At 40.4% G+C, this 12500-nt stretch overlaps 1 protein-coding gene across 1 annotated transcript in view; it reads left to right on the plus strand.

The window, feature by feature from the left end:
• Positions 1-12500, plus strand: part of LOC125042480 — an 85149-nt gene that overhangs the window by 66000 nt on the left and 6649 nt on the right. Inside the window, 1 exon segment of the mRNA XM_047638119.1 lies at positions 11543-11710. Coding sequence (XP_047494075.1) covers positions 11543-11710 — 168 coding nt within the window.

Here is a 12500-nt window from a genome sequence, read left to right on the forward strand (position 1 = left end):
ACCACGAGAAAAAGGAACTGTTTGGCAAACGTCTTGTCACACAATACGTGTACTTTACCAATTTTCCCTTAATCCCTCGTAGATGCCGAAAAAAAAAAAAAAAAAAAACATGACAAGTTACAAAACAAGTTCACTTATCTTACTCAGGGAGCATTAGTGTAGCTTGTCAACCATATACAAATGTTGGTGTCATACCAGGACAGAAATAATAGTTTTTGTTCTTTTATATTTCTAGCACAGAACAAACAATTCATTTCTTTAGTAGCGGCGATAAAAAATGTCTATCCAAGCAGGGACCATAAGTAAAATTTCATGATCCCTTTTCTACTTAAAATACACGGAAAAAAAAAATCACGATTTTTACTTTATTAAGAATCTTTAGAGGGTTTGGGAAGGGGGCATTTTTACTATGATTTTTTATTTATTTTATCTTTTTGTTATTTTAGTTTTTATTTTTGAGGGGGGGGGGGGGGGGGGGGGTGGGGGGGGGGGGCGGCCCCCCCAAAAATTGATAACGACAAAAATGGAAAAAAAAAAAAAAAAAAAAAATACAGTGATTTCTGGGTTATTACCTTTAAGAATAATCTAGCTTTAAAAATAATTTAAGAGAATTTAAAGCCCTAGAAAAAAAAAAATAGGAAAATAGGATAAAAGGAAGATAAATGATTAAAAAAAAAACCTTTTTACACGAAAGACAACTTAAAATTAAAAAGGAAAAAATAAAACCAAAAAAAAAAAAGGAAGGAAAGGGAAGAAGAAAAGGAAAAAAAAAAAAATAAAAATAACAGAAAAGGGGATAAGAGGAAGAAAAGGAAGACGAAACAGAATACAAAAAAAAAAAAAAAAAAAACACTGACTTTCCTTTGGAAAAAAAATGTCTCAAAAATTTATAAAATGTCTTCCCTCATCACACAGACCAGTTATTAACAAATTCTCAACCTTCGTAGATACAAAAAAAAAAAAAAAAAAAAAAAAAAAAAAAAAAAAAGAAATCATGACAAGTTACGAAATAAGTTCTTATCTTACTCAGGGAGCCTTTGTGTAACTTGTCAACCCAATACAATTTTTGGCGCCTTTATCAAGAAAAAAAAAAACTAGGGTTTTCTTTTTTTTAACGCAGGGTTAATTTTTTATAAATTTTCTTTATTTTGAGGTTTAAGAATATCTATCTAAGCAGGGACCATGAATGTAACGAGGATCCAAAGCAATTATTAATGTCTAAAACTAGGGTCCCAATGTCCCCCTTTCCCTTTTATACTGAAAAAAATACCGACATTTCTTAAGTAGTTACTTTACAATGCTCCATAAAAAGAAAAACGATGTTGTGTAATATTTTCCTTTTTACCTATTTATTTAGGCAAAAAGGTTTAAAAAAAAAACAAAAAAAAAAAACGATAAAGTCATTGATCAGAATCAGAAAAAAGTGAATAATGGGGTTTGTGTTTTTTTGACGAATTAAAATTTTGGAATTTTTAACGGCTTTAAATTTTCGAAATAAACGCGGAAAAAAAAAAAAAAAAAAAAAAATTTTCATAAAAGCCCTGCTGTTCACTATTTTTATCAGGATCATTATGCAACGCGCCAATTTTCCACGTCACAACCGATATTCTTCTTAAGCTTAATCATGCTTCGCAATGCTAAAAGGAAAAAAAGGGAGAGAGAGGGGAAGAGAGGAGAAGAGGGGGAGAGGGACGAATCACTTTTAATCTTTGGGGAAATTTTTCTCCAAAGGGTTTTGCTTCAAGCTTTTCGAAATTTCCCCCTTTTTTCACCGGATATAAATATGTCTATCTTGAAGTCGACATCAACGTATTTTTTCTCAGTCTTTTATATAAACATTTATAACCTTTGACAGGGTTTTTACCCCTTTTAATACTCTTAGACGATAGGAAAGATGGGAAAAAAAGAGAAAAAAGAAAAGGGAAAAAAAAGAGGGCAACGGGGGCTTTTTTAAAGTAAAAATTTAGGAAGTAAGGGTGACAAGGGGGGGGGGGGGGGGGGGGGGGGGTTTGGGGGGGAAGCACGTGAATAACGGGGGGGGGGGGGGGGGGAGATGGGGGAAAAGGTGTGAAATTTCACACAAAGCGGCAGAAAAAAGAAGCCCCCAAAGAAAAAAAAGAAGCCCCACCCCCCTCGCCCCTCTCCCCCTTCCATCTCCCTCCTATCTCTCCCCCTCCTTTTCTCTTTTCTTTCTTTTCTCTCTTTTTTCCTTTTTTCTCCTTCTCCTCTTTTTTCTTTCTCCTCTCTCTCTTTTCTCTCTCTCTCTCTCTCTCTCTCTCTCTCTTTTCTTCTCTCTTTTTCTTTCTCTTTTTCTCTCTCTCTCTCTCTTCTCTCTCATCCCCCTCTCTCCCTTTTTTCTTTCTCCTCCTCGTCTTCTCTTTCTCTCTCTCTCTCTCTCTTTCCCCTCTTACTCTCCCCTCTCTCTTTTCTCTCTTCTTTTCCTCTCTCTCTCCACCCCTCTCCTCTCTCCTCTCTCTCTCTCTCTCCCCCATTCTCTCTTTTTCTCTCTTTTTTCTTTTCTCTTCTTCTCTCTCTCTCCTCTCCTCTTTTCTTCTCTCTTCTCTTTTTTCTCTCTCTCTTTCTCTTTTTCTCTCTTTCCCACAAGTCATCCAATTCCATTTTGTCTTTCCTTCTTTTCCACCACTTCTCTTCCTCTCCCCCTCTCATCTTATCCTTTGTCTCTTTCTCTCTCTCTCCCTCCGTCCTTCCTTCTCGAACTTTCACCGTCTCAGCGAAAACGTGAGACGGAATGTAAAGCTGTTGCATAATATTGCATGCGTTGCGAACTTTGCTTGCAGAGGAGGCCCCACTGTTTCTGTTCCCGAGTCTGTGTATATGTCTTTGTTGCTCTTGTCTTCAACTCGCTGTTTTTTTGTTTGTTTGTTTGTTTTTTCTTCTCTTTTCTGTTTTCTTTTTTTCTGTTTTTTTCTTTCTCATGTTGTTGTTTTTTATTATTATTTTGCTTCTTTTTTTTTCTCACTATCATTGTCTTCTTTTTTTTCTTAGCACTTTTCTTAAACGTGTTCTTAATCTTTTCACCATCATCACTATCTTCATCATCTTCATCTTCATCACCATCAGCTACGTTTTCTTTCAATGAAATATTTTTATTTCTATTCTTATTTCTTCTTGTTATTATTATTCTTGTTATCAATATTATTATTGTTGTTGTTGTTCTTACGCTTGCTCTTGTTTTTGTTCTTTTAGTTATGTTTTCACTCTTATTGATTTTGTTATTATTACTATCACTATCACTATCAATATTATTAGTATTGTTATTATTATTGCTAGGTGAGGTTATTATTAATTATTGTTACAATTATCCTTCTTCTTATTATCAATGTTATTGTTTTACTCGGATTATCATTGTTATCACTACCATTGTCCTTATTATCTATTTTCATTATTAGCATTATAATCATTATCATTATCATTATCACTATTATTATCAGTATTAGTATTATTATTATTACTATTGTTATTGTTGTTGTTATTATTATTATTATTATTATTATTAGCATTATTATTATTATTGTTACTATTTATCATTATTGATATTATTATCATTGTTATTATTATTATTATGATTTTTATTAATATTATTACCATTATTGTTGTTGTTGTTTTATTGATATTAATATCACTATTATTATTATAATAATGTATTATTTTTTTTACTGTGGTTGTTTTATCATTAATCCTCTTCTTCCTCCTCCTCCGTCTTCTCCTCCATCTTCTTTTCCTTCTCCTCCTCTTCCACATCTTCCTCCATCTCTGCCTCCTTCCCCTCCTCCTCCTCCTCCTCCTCCTCCTCCTCCTCCTCCTCCTTTACCACTGACTTCATTTTCTCACTCCTCTTCTCTCCTCCTTCGTTCTTTCTGCTTTCCCCTCATTCCATCTCCTCTCTTCACCTCCTCTTCCTCCTCTTTCCCCCCCCCCCCTCTTTCTACTCCCCCTCATCGACCGAAACAATCGCTTTCAAACCCCATGACGTCATAAACGAAACTATTACGTCATCGATTCCCTGAGCCTCCGATCCCCGGATGTTGACGAACTGTACTTTTCATAAGCAGAAGCCACGGAAACCTTACAGTGGTATATGAAGCCTCTGTGTCCTATATACTCGTACGCTACAGACTCCATAAAGGTGGGGGTAGGGGAGGGGGGAGGATGAAGGGATGAAAGGGGAGGGTAAATGGGGAGGTAGAGGAGGGTAGTGGATAGATAGGGGGGAGGGAGGGGAGGGGAGGGGGTGGAGTAGCGGGGAAAAGAAGGGGGGGAGGGAAGGGGATGAAGGGTGGAGTGGCGGGGAAGGGGAGAGAGGGTGGTGTGGTAGGGAAAGGGAGGGGGAGGGGAAAAGGGGGGGAGGGGATGGCGCAAGAGGTGGGATGGCATTAAAAGGAAGGAAAGGAGGTAGGGAGAAGGGGGTGTGAGGGATGAAGCGGGAAATGAGGAATAGAATGGGGGGAAGTTAATGATGAGGAGGAGAGAGAGAGAGAGATAAAGTAACAGAGAGAGAGAGAGAGAGAGAGAGCAGGAGAGGAGTGAGAGAGAGAGAGAGAAGAAAGAGAGAGAAAAGAGAAAGAAGGGAGAAAAGGGGAGAGAGAAAGGAGAGGAGGAGAGGAGAGATGAGAGTTGGGAGAGAGAGAGAGGGGGGGGGGAGAGAGAGGGAGAGAGAGAAGAGAGAGCAGGAGAGGGTGAGAGAGAGAGAGAGAAGAAAAGAGAGAAAGAGAAAGAGAGTGAAAAGAGAGGGAGAGGGGGAGAGAGAGAGAGAGAGAAGAAGAGAGGAGAAGAGAAGGAGAGAGAGGGGGAGAGAAGAGGGGGAGAGAGAGATGAGGAGGGAAAGAGGGATGGGGGAGGGAGTGAGGAGAAGCGAGAGAACGAAGATAGAGGAAAGAGGAGAGAGGAGAGGAGAGAGGAGAGAGGGGAGGAGGAGAAGAGCGGGGCGAGGAGGAAGGGGGGGGGGGGAGAGAAGGGAGGAGGGGGGGAAAGAGAGGGAGAGAGGGGGGGGGAGGGAGGGAGAGGGGGGGGGGGGGGGGGGGAGGAGACCCGAGAGGAGAGAGGAGAGAGAGAGGAATTGGAAAAGGGAAGAAGAAAAGAGAGAGGAGAGGCGAGAGAGCGAGGAGGAGAGGAGAGAGAGAGAGAGGAGAGGAGAGTAGAGCGAGGATGAGAGAGAGGGGGGGGGGGGGAGAGAGAGCGAGGAGGGAGAGAGAGAGAGAGAGAGAGAGGAGAGAGAGAGAGAGAGGAGAGAGGGGAGGGAGAAGGAGGAGAGAGAAAGAGAGGCGGAGGAGAGAGAGAGAGAAGAGGAGACGAGAGAGAGAGAGAATAGAGACGAGAGCGATAGAAAATATTGATATTTTAACCTGAGAGAGAGCGAGAGAGAGGGGAGAGAGAGAGAGAGATGAGAAAAGGGGCGGACTCCGGAAGAGCAAGAGAGGAGAGAGGAGGAGGAGCGAGAGAGAAGAGAGAGAGAAGGGGGGGGGGGGAGGGAGAGAGGAAGAAAGGAGAGAGAGAGAGGAGGAGTTAGATGAGAGATGAGAGAGAGAGAGAGAGCGAGGGAGAGAGAAGAGAGGGGGAGAGAGAGAGAAGAGAGAGAAGAGAGAGAGAGAGAGAGAGAAGAGAGAGAAAGGAGAGAGGAGGAGGCGATGAGAGCTTGAAAAGAGGAGAAAAGGAGATGAGAAAGAGAAAGATGAGAGAGAGGAGGAGAAGAGAGAAAAGGAAAGATGAAGAGGGAGAGAGAGAGAGAGAGAAGAGGAGAGGGGGAAAGGGAGAGAAGAGAAGAGAGAGAGAGGAGAGAGGAATGAGAGGGAGAGCGGAGAGAGAGCGAGAGAGAGAGAGAGAGAGGAGAGAGAGAGAGAGGAGAGGAGGGGGAGGGGGGGGGGGGGGTAAGAGAGAGAGAGAGAGGGGGAGAGCGAGGAGAGCAGGGAGAGAAGAGAGAGGAGATGGAGGAGAGGAGAGAGAGATGAGAGAGAGAGAGGAGAGGAGGGAGGGAGGAGAGAGAGAAGATGGAGAGAGCGAGAGGGGGAAAAGGAGAGAGAGAGAAAAAAAAGAGGAGACCCCCCAAACACACAAAACCCCTATTTTATTTATCCCACTAAAATATATTTTATAATTTACCACAACAAAACCCACACACACCACACCCCACATATATCCCATATGTGTGTGTTTATATATATAAAATATATATTTTAATTACATATATAAATTTATTTCTTTAAAAATTAAATAAGATTAGATCATCATAGATGTTGGGTTTGTAAGATAGAAGAGATATATGTAGCAGATGGAAGATAGCAGTTTAGCAAGATATAGATAGAAGGTAGGGGGAAATAGATAGAGTTAGTAAATGATAGATACTTAGGTGATGATATATGTAAATATATGTGATATACGTATTATATATTTAGATTATGTGTGTACTTTTATATATATATATATATTATATATTTATAATATACATAAAATATTTTGGGGGGGGGTTATGTATATCTCTCTCTTTTCTCCTCTCTGTTTGTCTCTCTCTCTCTCTCTTCTCTCTCTCCTCTCCTCTCTTTATATAATATATATATATTATTTTTTTATATATATACTTTTTATATATATATATATTATATTTTTTATATATTTTTGATATACATATCCGGGTTGTGCGTTTTTTTTGTGTTTATGCACATCACAAACAATAAATTTATATTTATTATTACATTATAATTTTATATATATTTATATATATAATTAATAATATGTTTTATATAAAGGGCGGGAAATTTGGCCTCCTTTTTTTCACTGAGAGTTTTTTTGGTAGTGCAAACCTTGCCTGTTGGATGCCTTCAAATTAAAAACGCTGTCGGCGCGAAAAAAACACTTGTGCCCGGCGGCGACTTCCCCTTCGACACCGCGTTTTTACTTCTCAAAGGGGTAGTGTTTTTCTTTCGTGAGATCGGGCTCAAGCCCGAGGCATTTTTTTCGACCGGCGCGACGGGAAAATTTTAACTCGAGACCATGAGGGTCAGAGTCAGTGTTCTACCACTTGACTTCGCGACTTTTATCTTCATCTATCTATTATAATATATATTAAAACCCCTCCACATACATGACACACCAGGGGCACCCAAAGACAACACACACAAGACACCATCACACACACACACACACACAACACAACACACACACACACACACACACACACCACACACCACCACTCACACACACACACACACACACACAAACACACAAAACACACACCCACAGACTCACACACACATAATAATTCTTATTCTCATGTGATTATTGTCACCTGATTCATGATTTCAATCTACATTTTTAATCTTGTCCTCCTCTTTCATAACTCAGACAATTGACAATCGCTAAAACTAACAAACGCCTCGCCATTAACGGTGATTTCTCTCCTCGTTAATCAATCACACGGAATCATAAGTGATAGGATCAGGTGTGCCAACCTTTCCCGAGAGACGATGATAAAGATTCGCTTACTGTGAGAGAGCATTTGATTTTTTCTTTTTAAAAGCCTTTTGTTGGTTGGAAACCTTTTTTTAAAGGGTCTTTTGCTGTTCTTTTGTATGTGGAATATCATGTCTGTTAAAAAGATGGGTAGGGTGGATAGAGGAAGACGGAGAAAAAAATTGATGATTAATAGAAAGAGGAGAGAGAGATGGTGATGTATAGACAAGAGCGAGAGAGAGAGAGAGAGAGAGAGAGAGAGAGGAGAGAGAGAAGAGAGGGAGAGAGAGAGAGAGAGAGAGAGAGAGAGAGAGGAGAGAGAGTTGGATTGATGAATAGTCAGAGAAAAATTTGGATAGATGAATAGACAGAAAGAGAGAGAGAGATGGATAGATGATATTGACAGAGAGCGATGCGAGCGAGATAGAGCGAGAGAGTGAGAGGAGAGAGTAGAGAGGAGAGAAGAGATGTGAGAGAGAGAGAGAGAGAGCGAGGAGAGAGGGAGAGAGAGGAGATAGAGAGAGATGGATAGATGAAATATACAGAGGGTAGAGAGATGGAGAGAATGAATGGGACAGACAGAGGAGAAGATGTATAGATAGATAGATAAATAGATAGAGATAAGGATAGATTTATATAGAAAGAAAGAGAGATAGATAGACAAACATACAGATGGATAGACAGATAGATAGACAGGCAGATAGATAGTAGATGATAGTTAGGAAGGAGAAAGAGAGAGAGAAAGAAGGAGAGAAATGGAGAGAGAGAAAGAAAGAGAGGGCGAAAAGAAGGAGAGAGAGAAAGAAAGAGAGAGAGAAAGAGAGAGAGAGTAACCCTATATCACATATTGCACGCTATCACTGCACTATATATATCACCATTTTATCACATAAATCATTTTTCTGCCACATCGCGACACCACATATTTTCTCATTCAAAATCATTATTTTTACTTATTCTATTTTCTCACTCAGTCAAGCTTATTACTATTTTTGAAATCGTCTGGTTCGGTTACCTTGATAACGAGGTTTTCGAAGACGTAGAATATTTTTTACACACACACAAACACAGAAAGAGAGAGAGAGAGAAAGAGAGAGAGGAGAGAGAGGAGATGAGAAGGGAGAGAGATGATGAGAGGAGAGAGAGAGGATGAGAGAGAGAGAGAGAGAGAGAGGGGAGTTGAGGAGAGGAGAGATGAGGGAGAGATGAGAGAGAGAGAGAGAGAGACAGACAGACAGACAGAAGAGAGGAGAGAGGAGAGTGAGAGAGGACAGACAGACAAAGAGAGAGAGTACTATAACCTCAAAGGCTAAATATAAATAGTCCATACACCATCTATCTTTTACTCTTTATTAACCTTACCCTTTCATCGAATTTCTTCCTGAACGAACAATTTCTCATAATTACAACCAAAGTTACGCATCTTGTAGTAACGCACGCACACTGTAAGGAGTATCAAAAAAACGGAGGTGATTTAGGGATCTAAGAAAATTTAAATAATGTATATTCCTTAGCAAACTCAACAACTCCAGACATTACAACTTTAACATAAATCTTAATCCAACACACCTAAATTCATTAATTTATTTACACATCACCAAAACAATCTACATCCCAACAACTACTAAAAAAAATAAAAAAAATATACCATAAACCAACCAAACAAAAACATAAACCTTAAACACCCCCTCAAAACCACCACCATTACATCACTACACTACAACAACACACCCACCAAACACCATCCCCATTATCATACAAAAACCAATCCATCCAACTACCTCCCTATATACAAAACTCCCCCATATACCTAATCCAACTCAAATCATTTCAATAAACCCAACAATAAACAAACAATTATAAAACATATAAACACACCAATCAACACCAACACAACATATCCAACCACCCAAACAACTCATAACCAAACTAACCACCAAAAATAAAACATACCAACACATCTACCCAAAACACACCCAATAAATACATAACACATATACATAAAATTCATATCTATATATAATATAATATATATATAAATATATAAAATACTATATTATCAATTTATATATATTTATATATATATATTATTATATATATATATATATATATATATTTATATATATATATTATCTCTATCTATAATAAAAAAAAAACCCACACAAAAAACTAAAAACACCTTCCAAACAAAAAAAATAACTCAAACACAAACCAAATACATAACAACTAAAAACATTCAACATTTAATTAACTCTATTATATTATAAACATTACAATACAAAATTAAAACATTATCCTCAAAAAATAAAACATAAAACTTCTATAATAATTAATAACAATATCAACCATATCTTTAATCATTATAATAATTTATCATAATCATGTCTATTAACACTTTTTTCTTATAACATTGATTATTATATTTATCTTATTACTATCATAATTTACTATATAACCTAATCCTACTTTATCCCATCTCTGCTAACCCCCTACCCACTCCACACCCCCACTTACCCCCCCATATCCCCCCTTCCTTCCTTTCCCCTTTCCCCATCTCCCCTTTCTACCCTCTCTCCCCACCCTTCTTATATTCCTCTCCCCCACCCTTTTCCATCCCTGTATCACTCCTCTACCCCCTCTCCCTTCCATCCTCTCTAACCCACCCCTACCTCCCCCTTCTCTCCCTTTTCCCCCGTTTCCCCTTTCCTTATCTACTCTCCCCTCTTCCCCTCCCTTTCCCCTCCCCTTCCTTTTTCTTCACCTCTCGTTTCCCTACTCTTATTCCCCTCCTTTTCCCCCTTCCCCCTTCCTTTTTCCTCCCCTCTATCCCCTTTCCCCTACTCTCTTCCTCCCTTTTCTCCCCTCCTTCTCTCTCCTCTCCCTTTCCCTACTCCTCTTCCCTCCTTTTCTCCCCTCCCCCTTCATTTTCCCCCCTATCCACCTCTCCCCTTTCCCTCTACCCCTCTTTCCCCTACCTTTTCTCCCCCTTTCCTCTCCCCCCCCACCCCCACAGCGCCATCACTAAGCCCCAAACCTACTGTGACATTTGCTCGTCGGACAAGAGAGATAGAATGGAAGATGCTGAGAACTTTAATCAATCGGTATTTTCGTCCGCCCAACCTTCAAGCAGGTGAGATGAGACAGGGGAGGGAAAGAGGGAGGCGGGAGTGATTGAAAGCTGGTATGGGAAAGAGGTAGGGTATGCTGGATTGAAATAGGTGTTGCGTTCTTTAGGTAAAAATTGTTCGTGAAAGCGGTATTAATTTAAATATGGAGGAAATACGTATTGATATATTTATCTGTTTTCATTTCCCTCCTTATTTCCTTCATTCTCAAATATATAGTTATTTCTTTCTTATCCTTTATCTTTATTGCTTAATATGTATTCCTATTCCTTTTATTTATGGATTAGTGAGTGCATTTATTCAACCTCTTTATGTTTGATCCTATAGTTTAAATGACAGTATAGGAGAGAGTGCGAAGGGGATTATTGCAACGGGTATTTATTGATTTTCAAATGTTGTGGTCTGTGAAAGAGGAATGTATGGAACGATTGATGCAATGTGTGTCAACGTTTTGTGATAGAAGTAAAAAGATTATCCTGTTTACTGGGAGTGAAGGAGACATGTGAAGGATGAGTAAAGGTGGAAAGATGGAGGGAGGGAAAGAGGGAGTGAGTGTCAAGGCCAGAGGGAGGTGCGGGACAAGGGTGGAAGGGAAAGGTGCGGCAACGGACAAGAGGGAGAGAGGGAAAGAGGGAGGAAGGGAACAGGGGGAAAGGTAGGAAGGGAAGATGAGTGGGGAGGGAGGGAAAAGGGGAAGAGGGAGGAGGGAAAGGGGTGGGGGGAAAGAGGGAGGAGGGAGGGGGGAGGAGGGAAGAGGGAGGGAGGGAAAGAGGGAGGGAGGGAAAGAGGGAAGGAGGGAAAGAGAGAGGAAGAGGGAGGGACAAAGGGAGGGCGGGAGGGATGTTGACATTCCTAATGATAAAGTACCGAAACATAGGATAAGAATTATAACAACGAAAAACAAAAAGCAAAAAAACTAATCAATACAAAAATAACAAAAACATATTTTCCAGATGCTTCCACTCATGCAAGATTGCGTCGACGACTTCATGGGCGTCGTGTCCGATTACGTGGATAATGGCCGTGACTTCGACATCTTTAGCCTATCACAGGGATTTACTCTCGACGTAATCGGACGATGCGCTCTGGCCATGCGAATCGACTGCCAAAGAAATCAGCAGGTAAGGGGGGGCGGGGGGGGGGGGGGGTGCTGATAATTGTGGTTATGGTGGTAGTGATGGTAATAATGACGATGGTGATGGTGATAAGGATGGTGGTGGTGATGGTGATGGTGATGGTGATAATATTAATAGTGACAATAGTTATAATGTAGATGATTTTGATGTTTTGATGATTGCTAGGAAAAGTAAGAGGAAAATGATATATATAAATGATATAAAATATAATAGCATGATAACAAAAAAACACATTATTAATTCAATATAACGTTTCTCTTCATCCCATCCACCCCTTCGTCCCCCTCTTTCCTTTTTCCTCTTTCTCCTCTCCCTTTCCTTCTATCTCTTTTATCCGACTTCCTTTCCTCTCCCCACTCTCTCTCCCCCCTTTCCCTGCGTCTTCCCATCTCTCCCCTTTTTTCTCTATGCACACTATCTCCCTCCTACGTTTCCTCTCTTCCTTCTCCTTTTCTCTTCCTCTTCATCTCCCTCTTTCACTCTCTCTCCCATCCATTTCCCCTCCCTCTCCATTTCCGTCTTCCTCCAATTTTCCTCTTTTTCTTCCTCTCCCTCCCTCCCACTCTCCCTCTTCCTCTCCCACTCCCCCGCCTTCTCCCTCTCCCTCCCTCCCACTCTCCCTCTTCCTCTCCCACTCCCTCGCCTTCTCCCTCTCCCTCCCTCCCACTCTCCCTCTTCCTCTTCCACTCCCTCTTCCCCTCCACCATCCCTTCCCCTTCCCCATTCCCTCTCCCTCCCTCCCTCCCAACACTCCCTCTCCCTCTCCTTCCCACTC

The sequence above is a fragment of the Penaeus chinensis genome, chromosome 32, assembly GCF_019202785.1.
Source record: "Penaeus chinensis breed Huanghai No. 1 chromosome 32, ASM1920278v2, whole genome shotgun sequence".
Lineage (NCBI taxonomy): Eukaryota > Metazoa > Arthropoda > Malacostraca > Decapoda > Penaeidae > Penaeus > Penaeus chinensis.